Source organism: Narcine bancroftii, chromosome 2 (assembly GCF_036971445.1).
Source record: "Narcine bancroftii isolate sNarBan1 chromosome 2, sNarBan1.hap1, whole genome shotgun sequence".
NCBI lineage: Eukaryota > Metazoa > Chordata > Chondrichthyes > Torpediniformes > Narcinidae > Narcine > Narcine bancroftii.
This window is the reverse complement of record NC_091470.1, coordinates 251,166,207-251,183,507: the sequence shown is the minus strand read 5'-3', so window position 1 is coordinate 251,183,507 and position 17,301 is coordinate 251,166,207. Positions and strand designations below refer to the sequence as shown.

At 39.0% G+C, this 17,301-nt stretch overlaps 1 protein-coding gene across 5 annotated transcripts in view; it reads right to left on the bottom strand.

The window, feature by feature from the left end:
* nfatc1 (nuclear factor of activated T cells 1) overlaps positions 1-17,301 on the bottom strand; it is a 258,894-nt gene that overhangs the window by 132,352 nt on the left and 109,241 nt on the right. For all 5 annotated transcript variants that reach the window (XM_069920819.1, XM_069920818.1, XM_069920820.1 and 2 more), the window contains exons 7-8: positions 10,979-11,034; positions 5,099-5,231 (exon numbers count right to left, since the gene is read on the bottom strand). In XM_069920819.1, coding sequence (XP_069776920.1) covers positions 5,099-5,231; positions 10,979-11,034 — 189 coding nt within the window. The remainder of the gene's footprint in view (positions 1-5,098; positions 5,232-10,978; positions 11,035-17,301) is intronic.

Here is a 17,301-nt window from a genome sequence, read left to right as displayed (position 1 = left end):
TACATTGAAGTGAGAAGGGAGAGATTTAAAAGAGATCTGAGGAAAACAATTTTTCACAGAGAGTGGGTGGGGGGGGGGGGGTGGAAGAGGACGGTACATGGAATTAGATTTCAAAAAACCAAAAGATATTTTGACAAATATATGGATAACTCATGTGACTGTCTGCCCAACTTGACAGCCTGCTGGTGCTGAAAGGTTTGGAAGGACACAGGCCAAATGCAGGCAAGTGGACAGGCTCAGGAAGACAACTTGGTCAGCATGGATGAATTGGGCTGAAGTGCCTGTTTCTAAGCTGTATTACAGAATCATCCAAAAACTTGTCAGGGCCCAGAATGTTTTACCACAAGGAGGGTTAAGTCAGAAATCATTGCATTCTTTAAGAGAAGAAAAATGATAAATATTTGAAGCAGAAGATTCAGGACTTTGCTTTAATTTTGGACAGATCTTGTGAAGTCAGCACTGTTGCAGGAAAAAGTGCCTCATTCTTTGTTCTAAGCTTCCCCCTTCAAAGATGCATTTCATTTTCAGTTTGTAAACTCCTATTAAAGTTCAAATAACACGTTCTTTTGGCAAGAAGAGCCTTAATTAAGAAGTTTACGATTTTTTTTCCTTTTAAAAAAAAATATCTGCCTGCCAAGCTGTGAGTAACACTTGAAACATTTTTCCAGTATTGACCAAATGGAAACTCAAATGTATAGTTTGTTCCCTCTGACACTGTGCTCATTCCAAGGTGTCTGGGTGGACACTTCTCATTTTTGGAACTAGAAGCAATATTACTAGAGGAGTAACAGCCCTTTACATTGGATGCATCAGTAAGTGGCTCTATTCAATCATAGGAGTTTATATTAACATCAACTAAAGCTAACTAATTACCATGATTCCTTTTAACTTGCCAAGGATTATCAACAGTTAGCTATTGCACACCTTAACCTCAGTGATGAGAATGCACACCCTTAATTAAGCTTTCCATTCCACAGGAACCTATTGTAATGGGTGTCGAAGGAACCAAAGACTTGTTGATCCAAACCAAGGCTTTTATTAACTAAAAGACTGGAGCATATCACAAGTAGGTCGACCAGTCCAGAATGACCTGGTCTGGCTAGGAGCAATCCTTTAAGACCTACCAGTAGGTGTGGCTACACTCTCAGCCAATCACAGTCATCCTACACTACCATCTGTACATCCGTACATATACACATTGGTGATAGAATCTGTACTATCACATACCTATATTGTGTGTGGGCAGAAGAAATTTAGTTTAATTTGGCATCTTGTTCAGCAGAGCTATTGTGAGCTGAAGATTTTATTCCTGTGCTGCGCTGTTCTATGTTCCAAAAACTCATGTGACTCTCTGCCCAACTTGACAGTCTGCTGATGTTGAAAAACGAGCATCCATTAAGATTAGGGCTGAAGTTACCATTTTTATTTTAAATACAACCACAAATAAACTCAAAAATTGGACTTCTAGGGTTTGCACGAACCCTACTTTCTGCATTTTTTTTAACTCTTCGTGGCACAGCAACTACTGAAAGGAGTCAGTAAGGAGGAGGACATGGTGGCCACTTCAGGACAGGAGTCAGTTCCTGCAACAACTCAAATGGGCACATGCAATGAGGAAAGCCCAATGTGCTGGGCTGAGAGGGTTGGGGAGAGGTCAGCAAACCTGCCCGGCCCATCAAGTGAAGATGTTCCAACACTTCCTCCTGGAGTAAGAAATCCCTCACAATGCAGAAAATGTCATTTCTGCTTCCTACTGTTCATACCTCCATCTCCAGTCTTTTCGTGTGACTCTCTAAAGTATTTTAAACATTGCTATTGCATTTGCTTCCTTCAGTCTTCTGACTGTGCATTTCTGGCACCCTACCAGTGTGCCAAAAAAACTATGGCATTTATCTTCTTTAAACTTTCCTCCTCTCACCTTAAATCTATGCTCTCTAATATTTGGAATTTCCACCCTGGGATAAAGACTCTTTCTACCCAGAAAATAAATAACTCAAGTTTGTCCAATCTCTCATAAATAATACTTTGCAAATCCAAGTAAAGTCCTGGTGAACCTCTTTCGCACTCTTTCAAAAGCCTCCACATCCTTCCTGAAATGCAGTGACCAGAATTGCACACAATATTCCAAATGTGGCCAAACCAAAGTATCATACAACTACAATGTGACTTTCCAACTTTTATACTCAATGCCCAAACCAAATTATAAATCATCGTTAGGTCACTCTATGGACTTTGGGAGCTACTTGAGTTGTGAGTCACATCCCTTCATCTCAGTAGAACGTCCCTTGAAATATTGAGAAAAGCAATTGGATATGTGAAATTATTTTACTGCTTTGTTGTTTAGGTTTTCTATCTTTCTTTCTTCTATGGAGCTGAATGGGATTGAACCCATTAATTGATGGTTGATGATTTTTACCATTTAAGTTGGAATGTTATAATTGTATGAAAATGAAAAATGCCTCCAATAGGATTTCCCCATCATTTGTAACGTAACAACCTGGTCAAAGAATCTATCATAAAAAAACCCCACCTAAACCTTTTAAAGGGTACAAAGTTATATTTTCCCCATTTTTAACTATATACATATTATGAAAGAGTTTAATGAGCTAAATGTAGAGCTTCTATTTGCAAGCAAGATGACACTTAGGTCATAGATAGCCATAGATAAATTCTATAGAATATTTCAGGTGTCTTCACCCATTGAGGGAGAAAATACAAAATAATTGAGGAAAATGTCATCAATGCACTTAAAGCCAATTTAGATATGTTCCATTGGACAAAAAGACTGAAAGGTGGTGATGATAGGATGAGATAATGGTGTGTGGGAGGATGTTGGCATGTAGTGTAAATTCTGCATGAACTAATTTCGTATTTTGATACAGTAAATTCTATGCAACAAATCAGATGAATTATATGGACCAAAAAGCACCCATGGCTGATGCAAATTTAGCACCAATGTAGTGGAAAAGCAGATTTAGATGGTGTATAATTTTCCTTGGACTACTTGAGCAATGTTTAAAATGCTTATGTAGTTAATTTAAGTGTTTAGAGTGTGTCCTGCTGCTACATTCTCTCTCAAAATTTTTACATCTCAAGTTAGAGTAAGATACTCTGCACATGTGAAGAGCAATATGTACCCAAGCAGATGGGATCAGCAACATATATCGGAGAACATGTGAACAGAAATGTGTACCAATGTTCCCTCTTTGTCTTTCTCTCTCCCTTTGGAATAGCCTGAAATTGATAAGTGCTCCACAATTGCAATCAAATGCAACATATTTTCACTCCAAAATGCTGATGGCAGATCAAACCCCTTTTGGAGTGAAGCACAAAAGTCTGCAGATGCTGTGGTTGTAGCCAAAAAATGCTGGAGGAACTCAGCTGCATCCATAGGAGGTAAATATATATTACTGAAACAATGATTCTATATCTTTACCTCCTATCGGTGCCGCAACTCTAGCCGAGTTCCTCCAGCATTGCTATGTTTTGATCAAACATTTTTTGTTCAATTATCGGATTCTTCTTGTGATCTTGTACAAAACTGCTGATGCCACTTTTGGTCACATGTTGAGATCGTTACTGCGGAGCAGATTCTCAATATTAGAGGTGGACAGCCCAGTGAATAATATTTCCAAGGATTTTATACTTGAAATCAGAACCATTGTGCATCATCTAGACAACAAAGGTTAAGATTGATTGAGATCAATAGATTTGAGGATTTGATGGAGAATACAAAGAAGTAAGGGATCGTAATAAACACAAAGATCCGCATCCATCTCTTATATTCTAGTAATCTACATTCTCCAATTAGTTGAGACCCTTCAATGCAAAGCCAGCAGTCACAAAGGCATTTCACCCCTTGTCATCTCACGGCTAATGTGGGTTATAAAAAGCAGTTCAATAAATCACAAATCATGTTGAATTATACCAATTGCACAAGGCGAAATACTCTGAATGTCAATATAGATCGCCACTGATGCAAAATCACTCTCTACAATGTGCCATTTCTTTTATTTAATCAAATAAAAACTGTTTTCAATTTACTTTAACCTGTAAAAAAACAATTCTAAATTTATACCTTAAGAGTTTAAATTAGAAAAAAAGAACATGATGTAATACTGAAACTATTCTTTCAGTATCATACCAAGATGTATTCTCAACTTAATCTCTTAAGGATTGTTTATTTTTCTGATGATTATCCCTTTGTCTCCACAAACGCTGCCTGACCTGCAGTCTCTGTCTGTCCTTAGATTTGTTTTTAGTCTTGTGGTTAATAACATGCTTATCAGTATGATCAGTTGTATCTTGTGATCACAAACCTGAATGTATATGAGGAACTTGAGGTTAAAAAAAATCTCCCTTTGTCATGTGACTTAAAAGTATACTAACTTTAACACCACCCCTCTATGACAGCACAGCTGGTTATGTGAGCACACATATTCAACACAGTCCGACAGCTCACAGTCAGAGTCCTACTTCCTTCAAATCATGACACATGGCTACCTCACCACACTTAGCCAACAAAAATCATCTTCCCTGTTCAAAATTTATTTACTACTATCAAAACATTTGCATTCTTATTTTTAAAAAAGAAACATAACTTTTATTCCAAGTAACTTGAACTGTTAAACATTTATTTCTTCTTTGCTCTTTATTTCTTCATCGTTAATGAATTAATATTCAGTTAAATAACTAAATGTCCCAATTAGACCCTGGTATGTAGTATTTTAAACAGTTTGTCTTTTTTCTCTGAATGAACGAAAGTTAAATTTATATTGTTTCTTCAATATTGTACAAAGGCAAAATGCACTTCATACGGAATGTTATCTCACAAAATTTAATTCCAAGCAACATCGGGAGATATTGAGACACAACATTAGAAACAAGGTACACATTGAAGAACACCTAACTAAACAAGAATGGTTGAAAATCAGAGCTTTGGAGCTGGAGACAAGAAGGGTGGGATGGGGCAGATTTCCACAGATTATTCCCCTTGCATCTGAAGACATGGGCACCAGTGCTTCAGCAATTTAATTTGAGAGAAAATTAAGATGACTGAATTGCAATATTTCGTAATAATTATAACATGGACAATTACCATTAGCTGGTAGATAGGAAAAGTGTTGGCTTTGACTCCTCTTCCGTTTCCCATTGCAGACGTAGAAATAAACTTGAACAGGGCTGGTAATGCGTTGGTTCCGATAAGGCGGAATTTCAACAAAGAGTGTACACTGCAAACAAAAAAATATAAAGTAATCCAACGTGAAGAAGACCTTCTATAGATTTTCATTGAGGTGAGACATAATCCAGCATGAGAAAAGTCCTTTCAGCTAAGCGAGTCCATGGCAAATTTTTATCACTAAATCAACACTAATCCTGTTTCATTCTTCAATATTCCCATCATTTTATTCTCAGATTTTACCACACACCAGAGATAATTTTCAGTTACCAATTATCCTACTAACATGATCAACTTTGGAATGCAGGAGGAAAACTGAGCACCTTGAGGAAACCCACACTGCCCACATAGACAGCACCAGAAATCAGAAATGAACCCAGGTCTTTGGATTTCCCTTCTACATCAGTGTGTAGCTGTGATTGCAGTACAAAAACTTGGCATCTTGAGCAGTAATCAGTACAGTGAATTGGCCTTTACACAATGATTGAACCATAGAACACTACAGCACAGAACTGGGTCCCTTTGGCCATTCTAGTCCGTGCCGAAACATTTTTTTGCCTAGTTCCACTGACCTGCAGCCCATAACACTCCATACATCTCCCATCCATGTAGCTGTCCAAATTCTTCGGAAAAGCTAAAATTGAGCCCACCTATCAACTTCAGCTAGAAGTTCGTTCCACACTCCCACCAATCTCTGCGTGAAGTTCTCTCTCATGTTCCCTCTAAATTTTTCCCCTTTCACTCTTAACCCACATCCTCTGGTTTGTATCTCATCTACCCTCAGTGGAAAAAGCCTATCCACATTTACTCTATCGATCCCCTTCATAATTTTAAATACCTCTATCAAATATCCCCTTATTCTTCTATGGTCCAGGGAATAAAGTCCTAGCCCATTTAATCTTTCCCTGTAACTCAGTCCCTGAAGCCCAGGTAACATCCGAGTAAATCTTCTCTGCACTCTTTCTATCCTTTTGATATCATTCTTGTAATTAGGTGACCAAAACTGCACACAATACTCCAAATTTGGTCTCACCAATGTCTTACACAAATTTACCATAACATCCCAACTCCTGTACTCAATTGATTTATGAAGGCCAATATGTCAAAAAGCTCTCTTTACAATTCTATCCAACTGTGACACCACTTTCAGGGACTAAAGACATTTTACATATTTTTGCTAGAGCCCCTACAATTTCTACACTAGCCTCTCTCAAGGTCCGAGGGAATATCTTGTCAGGCCTTTGGGATTTATCCACCCTTATTTACTTTAAGACAGCAAGAACTTCCTCCTCTTTAATCTGTATAGGTTTCATGACCTCACTGCTTGTTTTCCTTACTTCCCACGACTCTGTGCTAATTTCCTGAGTGAATACTGATGCAAAAAAAATTAAGATCTCTCCTGTCCCTTTTGGCTCCATACAAAGATGGCCACTCTGATCTTTAAGGGGACCAATTTAGTCCCTTACCATACTTTTGCTCTTATTATACCTGTAGAAACCCTGAGGATTTTCCTTCACACTCTCTGCCAAAGCAACCTTATGTTATTTTTTAGCCCTCCTGATTTATTTCTTGAGGTTTTTCTTGCATTTTTAATATGCCTCAAGTACTTCATTTGCCCCCATGTTGCCTATACATGCTATATACCTCTTCTTCCAAGCCAGATGCCCAATATCCCTCGAAAACCAAGGCTTCCTATGCCTGCGAACCTTGCCTTTCATCCTGATGAGAACATACAAACTCTGTACTCTCAAAATGTTACCTTTGAAGGTCCTCCACTTACCTCATACATCCTTGCCAGAAAACAACTTATCACAATCCACACATTTCTTGATCCTTTCTCATTTCTTCAAAATTACCCTTTCTCTAATATAGAATCACAACCCAAGGCCCAAACCTATCCTTCTCCTCAATTAACTGGAAACTACTGGCATTATAATCACTGGATCCAAAATGTTCCCTATCTTGTTTCATTCCCTAATAGGAGATCCAGTATTGCACTCTCTCTAGTTGGTAACTCTCTATATTGATTTAGTAAACTTTCCTGAGCACATTTGACAAACTCCAAGCCATCCAACCCCTTGACAGTATGGGACTCCCAGTCAATATATGGAAAATTAAAATCTCCTTCTATCACAACCTTGTTTCCTGTAGCTGTCTGCTATCTCTGTACAGATTTGCTCCTCCAATTCTTATTGACTATCAAAGCCATAAGTGTGGTACCTGAAGGAAGCAGCTTTGAATACGTGATTACAAACACAATGATAATTAAAAGATTTATAACCAACATGTACATTAAGCTGCAAGATAAAGAAAATGAAATAAACTATAAACCTAAGCAGAAGTGGGAAAAGGATCTAAACATAAAGATTAAAAAATGAAGTATGGGAAAAGTTGTTCTGGAACTATGAAGAATACAATAAACACAAGGTTACGCATGATACAGTATAATTGGTTACACAGGGTATATATTATTCCTCAAAGATTTTTAAAAAAATGGGATTCAACATTATCAGATAGATGTTTTCGCTCTATGAAGGAAATGGGAACAACATTACATGCAACTTGGGCATGTACGAAAGTAAATACGTTTTGGGAAGAATTAAATCAGATACTAAATTACAAAAAATAACATACCAAAAAAACAGAGATATTTCTTTTAAGTAACATAAGAAGTAGAGAATTAGGCCTCAAATTGGATAAAGAGCAAAAAAAATTCATTATGATCGCCTTAGCGATAGCAAAAAACTGTATAATGTCAACTTGGAAAATGGAAGAGAGCATGAGTATACAGCAATGGTACATGGAAATGAATAAATGTATTCCCTTGGAAAAAAATAACATATAATTTAAAAAATAAAGTCACAATGTTTGAACAAATTTGGGACCAAACATGGAACATATTAGAGAGAGCTTGCCTACGACCTCCATCCCCTAAAATGAGAATGAAAATGAGAAGAAGACAAAATGACTAGATTCAATATGTAATAAATAGATGACGCATTTTTCTTGTTTATTTTCCTTTGTGTGAAAATATTGTTTTATGGTTTTATTGTATGGTATATGTTGAATATTTATGGGTTTAGGAAGGGGGTGGGTAGAGGGTAGGGAGGGAAAAGGAAAAAAAAAGGGGAGAAAAGTCCACTGTGTAAATTTAATGAGAAACATTTGTACATATTTTGATTGATATGGTTCATAGGATGAAAAATAAAAATATATTTAAAAAAAAGCCATGAGTATGGTCATACTTTTCCCGTTCCTCAGCTCCACCTATATAACCTCAGTAGATGAGCCCTCTGGTCTGTGATATTTTCCCTGACAAGCAATCCCACTCCTTCCTCTTTCATCCCCCCCTCCCCATTCTATAATGTCTAAAGCAATGGAATGCAGGCACACTGATGAGAGATCCCTTACTTATAATGACCACACATAGATTACAAAATTCTCTCTCTCTCTCTCTCTCTCTCTCATGAATATTCCAATTGCTTTGGCTGAGGAATTATCATGAATTATAAAAAGGAGTTAAAACACAAACCATTCCATTTCAATTTCACAAAAGAACCAAGACATCAGACATGAAAGAATGTACCTTTCACATACAACTATGCACACTCTGCAATCTCATTGCAAAAAGACAACATTCTGACAAAAATATGTTGAGAACCAGATTAACAGAGCAATTTCTAGGGGAGTGAGGGAAAAAGATGATCAAAAGGGAAGATGATGGGGTAAGTAAGTCAGAGGGATATAGTCAAAGAGTCAGGGATTCAATTAAGGGAGATGATACAGGAGAGGTAGGGGAGATGACCCAAGAGGGAGGAATTTTGAAGGCTATTAGCAGGATGTTAGGTAAACGTTGGCACTGGGAGTGACCATGAAAAGTTAGATAAGTTGAAGGAAGATGGACGCTTCAGAATCTGCAGTAGCAGCCCTGGAATAGTCAGGGCATTTAACATGGTCTCAAAAGTGCAGAAGGACTTCATGCATGTGATATTTAAATAAGCATAGCGAATGCCATCCAAGATTACTATGTGCTGAGCAATAGCTGCCCAAATCAAATCATAACCGATGAACTTATAGTGTCTCCAGACTTTTGTGTTTTACTTTTAACATGACGGAACCAATTTTTATGATTCCAGTGGAGAAGGTGGCAATCAGCTGGAGTGGAGGGCCGAATCGTTGGCAACAAACCCAGGAATGGCACATTAAACAACAGGCAATTTGCTGGAGAGATTCAACAGGTCAGGCAGCATCCATGGAAGGCAATAAGAGGTCAACATTTTGGGCCAAAAACTCTTCATTAGGAACATCAAGAAAATAGACAGAAGCCTGAAAAAAAAAGGGGGAGGAGGAGGAGCACGAGGTGTAAGGTAATAGGTGAATGTAGGTTGTGGGGGAAGGGGAAAGAATTGGCTTACAAAACCATGCTCGGCACTTCACGCAGCAGTGGTAGAGATCATTAGAAGTATTATTAAATTTACATTACCACCACAAGCCATTGCACTTTGAGAGGGTGTGTAATTTTGTTGTCTAATAAATTAATTCATTTTTCATGTTTCCCCCAAAAGAACTGTTTCTTCATTAATTATGCATTGAAATCCAATTTTTGTGAATCACTTTATCATTCACTGTGTATAAATCACCTTGGAACCAAAGATAGAGATGACAATTTAGCTTTTCTTTTCAAAATGGGGGAAGTAACAGTCCTTGAATATTGGTTGCTTTCGACTGGATACAGTATGTGGACTGTGCTGGTAACACCACCATTTATTAAACATCCCCATTTGCCCTCAAACTGATGAGACAGCTTACAATGTTTGGGTGAGGGATACTCTAAATTGACATGCAGTCACGATGGATTAACAATGGCAGATATCTTACCCTGAAGGATGTTAGTTGAACCAAATAAGATTTTAATAACAGACCAGTCACTTTTTTTTTAACTTAACATTCCTAAATTCAGCATTGCACAAAAAAACTGCTTTATTTAATGAGTTTAATTTAATCACCCACCTGCTATGGTTGGATTTGAAATCGCAACTGAATTGGTGACTTCAGTACTTTAACCACTAGCCAGGTGAAGCAATCACTCTGTGAATGCACTCTTAAATACATTCTCTCCATTAATAATGATCTTCATTTAACAGAAGTTTTAGAACATACCATCTGATTAGGAAAACTGCAATAAACAAAAGTGCTGGAGAAACTCATTGGGCCACACAGCATTGATAGGAAGTAAAGGGTAACCAAAATTTCAGGCCTGAGTCCTTTGTCAAGGTACAAACAAAAAGCAAGCAGGCACTTGAAATAAATGGTGGGGTGAAGAGAGAAGGGAGAAAGGGACAGGGGGAGGAGTCAAGGCTATTAGGATGGCATGGTAGAAGAGAAAAAAAACTGAGGAGCTGGGGAGGGGGAAAGGAAAAGGGTGGGGAGCTGGAAGGAAGGAGACAAAAGGTAGGGAAAGAGAGAGACTGGGGTGAATGATTTAATGAAAATTGGAAGGGTCAATGTTAATGCCACCTGGTTGGAGAGTGCCCAGAAGGAATATCAGACATTGTTCCTCCAATTTGTGGTGGACTCAGTTTGGCAGTGCATGAGGCCACGTCAGTGTGGGAACGGGGTGTAGAATTAAAATGGTTGGCCACTGAGAGGTCCCTGCGGTTGCATTGGACAGATCAAAAATGCTCATTGAAACAATCTCCCAATCTGCATCCCGCCTCTTCGACGTAAAGGGGCCCACAACGGGAGCACCGGATGTAGTCAGTAACCCCTGTGGATTCACAAGTGTTTAAGAAAACTTACAGGTTTAAAGAATTCCTTGTCAGTCTTTGCTTCAGTCTCCCATACATGATGTCCATCTGGGGAGAAATCATAATATTTTTTCAAATATAAATTTTCCTTCTGCATCTTCCAAGAGATATTGTGAACACAATAGCTTAGAACTGTGATGAGTCAGCACCTGATTAATTGGAAATGCTGATTGTTCGACTGCTGTCTCTCTCACTCTTCTGGAATGTGAACAGAGCGTTTGGTATACGGCTGAAATCTGCAACCATAGCCCAGCAGACAGTGACCAACGCAGGAGTTCAAATTGTGGATCAGGTGTGAGATTAGTTGATGTTACAGCCAAAAATACCAAGGTGCAGGTATGTAAGTGGGTTTGATGCTGGAGCTTGGGTCCAGAGGGATTGTAGTTAAACGAGAATGTTTGCAGATGCCAGAGTTATGTGCAATTTACAAATGTCTTGGAGAAACTCAGCAGGTCGGGTCATGCACCACCCAGAGGAAGTAAAAGGTAACCAACATCTCGGGCCTGGACCCTTCATCAGGTGTAAATAAAAGCAGGCAGGCGCCTGAAGAAAAAGGTGGGGAGAGGGGTAGGAGGAGAGCAATGGAGGGAGTGTGTAACAGGAGAGATTGTATATTTTCTGCTCTCTTTAAACCTGGCAAATTCCTTGAAAACTTGTTATACTAGTGTCTATAGAAAGTGAAATAAAAGTGTTGATCGGAGTAACATTCAATAATTCAGAAAATCTGCTAATCCCCTAAAGTCCCAAAGGTGCTGAATTATCAAAGTTTTAATTTACCATAGAGTTATAGTCTTATAAACAGGCCCAACTTGCCAGGCTAACCAAACTGTCCTATTCACACTTGACTTGCATTTGGGCCCATATCCTTTTAAACCTATCCTATCAGTGTATATGTCCCTTATTTTTAAATGATGCAATAGTACCTGCCTCAACTGCCTCCCCTAGCAACCTATTCCATACACCCACCACCCACTGAGCAAAAAGGTTCATGGAGAGATCTAGCACAGGAATAGGGCCCTTTAGCTCATCAACTCCCACCACTTACGTCGATCCCATCTCGCCACATTTTCATCAACTCCTCCCAGGTCCCTCTCACGCACTGATGCAATATGGGGCAATTTTCAGTGGCCAATTAGCCAACCAACCTGTGCATCCATAGGATATGGGAGGAAACCTGTGGGGTCAGAGGGAGAACACACAAGCACCACACAGACAGTGCCAGAGATTGGAAATTGAACCTGATCGCTGGGGCCTGAGGCAGCTCCACTGACTGCGCCAGAGTGTTGCTTGCTGCCATTAGTCATGTAACATACTATGAAGGTTATTGGTACATTTTCTGTAATGGTTATCAACGTAAAAGTATCATGCACTCCTCATTTCATTAGCCAGCATGAATTTTAAACGTCCTGCATATATGTGGTCTCATTATAGCAATTGCCTTCACCTTTTCATGCAGCTATGACAGAATCTCTTCCATTCATTTACACTGCATTATTTGCAATTTTCTGTACAATAATGAACTTGATCTGCTCAACTTCCACTAAATACGGCTTATCATGCTGTATTAATCTTGCCCAACCAGAAATGGGCATACAGATGATTTGTTTTCCTTCAACACAAGAGTTACATGTCCTTCAGAAGTGGCTTGTTCTGCAGTAGCAGAATTGGCCGATTAAATTCGCAGGGAAAGTGTTACTACTATACTTGGATGGATTATGCACAGTGTTGTAACATGTACAAAGACTGTTGTTTGTTTCTTCATTTGTAAAAATAAATTGATTAATTATTTACTTCCATTGGAGAATTGTAGCTTTGGGTTCCAGCTTTGCAGCTCAGTAATTAAGCTCTTCCCAAGTGTAATTGTTTGCAGATGAAGGCTTTCAAATGGGCCCATTAAACCAATAATGCAATGCCAGGGTATTCAAATTGTGCATAATTAATTGTTTACATGAGAGTTAAGTGAAGACACCAGTTGCTATTTGAGTCTTTAATAAATGTAACTACATCATCGGCACCTTGTGCTTTGACTCCTCTGCTTAGGGGGCACATTATCATGGAAATGTAAAACACAAGTCATCCACACACTGAACCATATCCCCTTGTAGCAACCGTAATCCACACACTGAACCATATCCCCTTGTAGCAACCGTAATCCACACACTGAACCATATCCCCTTGTAGCAACCGTAATCCACACACTGAACCATATCCCCTTGTAGCAACCGTAATCCACACACTGAACCATATCCCCTTGTAGCAACCGTAATCCACACACTGAACCATATCCCCTTGTAGCAACCGTAATCCACACACTGAACCATATCCCCTTGTAGCAACCGTAATCCACACACTGAACCATATCCCCTTGTAGCAACCGTAATCCACACACTGAACCATATCCCCTTGTAGCAACCGTAATCCACACACTGAACCATATCCCCTTGTAGCAACCGTAATCCACACACTGAACCATATCCCCTTGTAGCAACCGTAATCCACACACTGAACCATATCCCCTTGTAGCAACCGTAATCCACACACTGAACCATATCCCCTTGTAGCAACCGTAATCCACACACTGAACCATATCCCCTTGTAGCAACCGTAATCCAAACACTGAACCATATCCCCTTGTAGCAACCTCTCCACACTGCAACTGAGATACCAGCCTGTGACTCAAATAGCCCTACTAAGAACGTAGGGACATCAACAAGGCTTTGAGGCATCGGTGTTTGGATAGGTTACTGCTTCCTCTTGCTACTTGATACCAGATGTTCAGCAGCTTAAGTGATGCTTAGTAAACAACTCATTTTGGAGACTAGAGCACACAAAATTCAGGTTGACTCATGTAAGACCAAGCAAGTCTATACTATCTGTTCAAAACTCTGGTCCTAATAATCAAATCCCTCCCTCTAAACAAGGTTAATTTACATCAACAATAAATATAGGAAACGAACAACGACATCCAGAAACCAGACAGCGCATCTCTGGAGCATTCAAATACCTTAATTCTTTAAATTCTGATAGGAATCCATGAATGGTCTTATGAAAATTAAACTTTACATTTTTGATATTGCATCGGATTTTTTTCCCCTAAACGTAGTTAAGACATAATATCATGTACCCATTGAGTATGAGTAGGTGGAGATGTGTCTTTCCATTTCATCAAAATTGCCCGTCTATCAAAGAAGTGAAAGCTAAAATTTGCTTTTAAGTTGGTCAATAATATGTTCTCCTCTTGAGAAGAACCAAATAAAACAGGGCATGGTTCTAATTTGATCTTAAAAATCGCTGATAAAGTTTGGAAAATGTTTTTCCAATTTTTTTCTAAACTGGTGCAAGGCCAAAACATATGGATCAATGAAGCCTCAAAGATTTTACACTTAATGGATCAGTATCAGAATAAAAGTGAGATGATTTAACTTTAAATGAATGTGCACCACTTTGAAATGCAACAATGATGTGCACAGAAGGAAGACTCATTAATCAGAGTTAAGAATAGTGTCCCAATCCTCATCTGAAAGTAATAAATTCAGATCACGTTTTCAATCAGTTTTTTTTTAATTTCTTTGTTTTAAAGGGACAATTAGATAAATGTGTTTAGTTGAGAATTGTAAACATTGATCATATTACAAAAGATGAAGAAAATGTCTGAGAAATATAAATTCCCTCTCTTTTAAGAAGATAATTTTATTTATAACTTACCTTAAAATAAATAAATTTTAAAAAAAATCTTAGGTTTTATTGTTTTTTTAAACTCTCGTGCTACTGGGGGGGGGGGGGTGCAAGTATCTTTTTTTTCCTCTTCTTTTTTCTTTTAAATATTATCTTTAAATATATTATGGAGAATGTGCTAACTGTTAATTCAATCCAATCCTAGATTTTATGTTTTGGATAAGATTAAGTGAAGGAAAGAATTACGGTTATGTTTTCAATTTTCAAATTGTGTATGTTATGTATATGATATTGTTTATGTCATTTTACTAGATTTTTATGTGAATAGGTTGTTTATTTAACTCAATAAAAATTTTTTAAAAAGAAAGAAAAATCTGGTCCTAGCCCCTGAGCCTTGGCTGAATAGAACACTTTCCTTCTGGCACTTCTGAAGCTCTGCTCGGAGTCTCCAGCTACTGTGTTACAGAGGAGAAACTGGACATACATTATCTGGGTAGTGGAGGGGGAACTGATTTGACAGCACAGGCAACAGGAGCCCCTTTGCAACCAGGCCTCATTAGATTTGAATTGGCTACATTCCAGTGCTAATCTTACGACTTCCAGGCAGTTTGCCAGTTGTAAAGATGGGAAATCCGGCAAGGTGTCTACGCCTTAAAGGCACCTAAAAGTTCTTAAAGGGGAGGTGAAATTTGCAATAATGATTTTGTGTCAAGTATGTCTTCCAAAGATACTTGACATTGCCTGGGGAACCACAAATGTCCATTGCAGCTTGCAAGGTGCATGCAGAGAAAAAGCAAAAGGTAGTGTCTTCACCTGACATGAACTATTGTTGCTTTGTCAGCTTACTTGGGAATACAGAGTATTGACAAATTTTGTAATTGGCACAGCTGCACTGTCCTATTTTAACCCCAGCATCTCTTCCCATCTACAATAAGGCTCTTTACCATGTCTCCTGTGTTTGGAATTCAGAACCCCAAAGTCATCTTCTGACTGCCCTGCTGCTACCATTCTTGGTTTCTCCTGTTGCCTCCCCTCATATGCAACCGGGACAAAGATCATTCAGTTTGCTTCTGAAATGTTCAGGCAGGAAGACACTCCTCCACCAGAGCTCATCTTGCTGCCAAATTGCAGGAGAGAGCACAGGATCAGAAGGAATCCTTGACATGCCATTGATTGAAAAAGCCCTGGAGGTAACAATCACTGATGTCAGGGAACTTTAAAAAAAAAGGAGCAGGATTCAGGCCTTCTGACCCTGTGGGTCTATCTACAATTCAGCAAGATCCCACTTAATCTTCCACTTCACTTCCACTTTCCAACACTATCCTGTGCTTCTAAGTCATCTATTAATCTCCACTTTGAATCAATTCAATGACTGAACTCCACAGATGACTGGGATACAAAATTCTTCCTCCTTATTCTGAAACTGTATCTTTGGCCCTGGAATCCTCATCCATGGGAAACATCTTCCCAATGTAGAGATTACATTTCAATGAAGTTACCTCTTGTTGTCCTGTATCTCCTCAAACTGAAAGTCCACATCTGTTAGAGTTCGTGTCAATCTTAGTTATGTGTGTTATCCAGGCATCGCTGAAACAATTGTCACTTACCTGCCTGTTTTCCATGACCCCTGATTCTCCCATTATTCAAAATTCTTTGTGTCTTAAACACATTTAATGAGGCAGCCTCTATTGCTTCATTGGACAGGGAATACCACAGATTCATACTCTCTGGGAGAAGCAACTCTTCCATTATCTTAAATTTATATCTCTGAATCTTGAGGCTACGTCCTCTAGTTCTGGTGTGAACATGAACTGTACTGAAGCACAAGTGATTTTTGTATATTGTCAGCAACCAGGAGACATCAGCAACACGATGGAGGATGCTGTGTAATCCACTAGTTATCTGTAGTTCCAGCATGCATTCTCAACACTCCGCTGTCAAGAACTGAACATAGCCATATAGCTGTTTACAGCGCGGAAACAGGCCATGCTGGCTCTTCAAGTCCAAACTGGTTCACTTATACAACTCCACTAGCTCAACTCTCCCACTCTCCGCCTATAACCCTCCAACCCCCTCACCTCCATTTACCTCTCTTAAATGACAGAAGGACCCTGCCACAAAACATTAGTGGATACTCCAACTGGGAATAGCTTCCAGGTGCCTGTGACACTAAAAGTGGGACATTCAATGACAAAGGGTAAAGGTAGCAGAGCAGGTATATTTCATCCTAAACCCTTTGCTTTTTCATCCGCTCCTTCGTTTCCACGCATCCCAACACCCATCAACTTTCTAATTTTAAAGAGGATATCAATCTACAAAATTAACTCGGTTCTCTCCTCGAGCTGCAAAGACCTCTCTCTGCAAGTGCCATCCAAATTGAAGTTCAGCTTCTAATTATTGTATACAGACTTCAAATCTCACCTTTATTGGAGGGGCAAACCCATGCATCCTTAAAGCTATTGGACAAATATGTGGACACATATCCTTCAACTCAACAAATTATTGGTCAGGAGTTGGCAATAAGGCCAATGGCCCTTCTCTCGCTTCTCCACCATGGCTCGGTTGCACAGTATTTTAGTCAGCAGCTTAACCAGGCAGAGATACATAACTTACCATCAAGGGGGAGGGGGGGTGGACTGA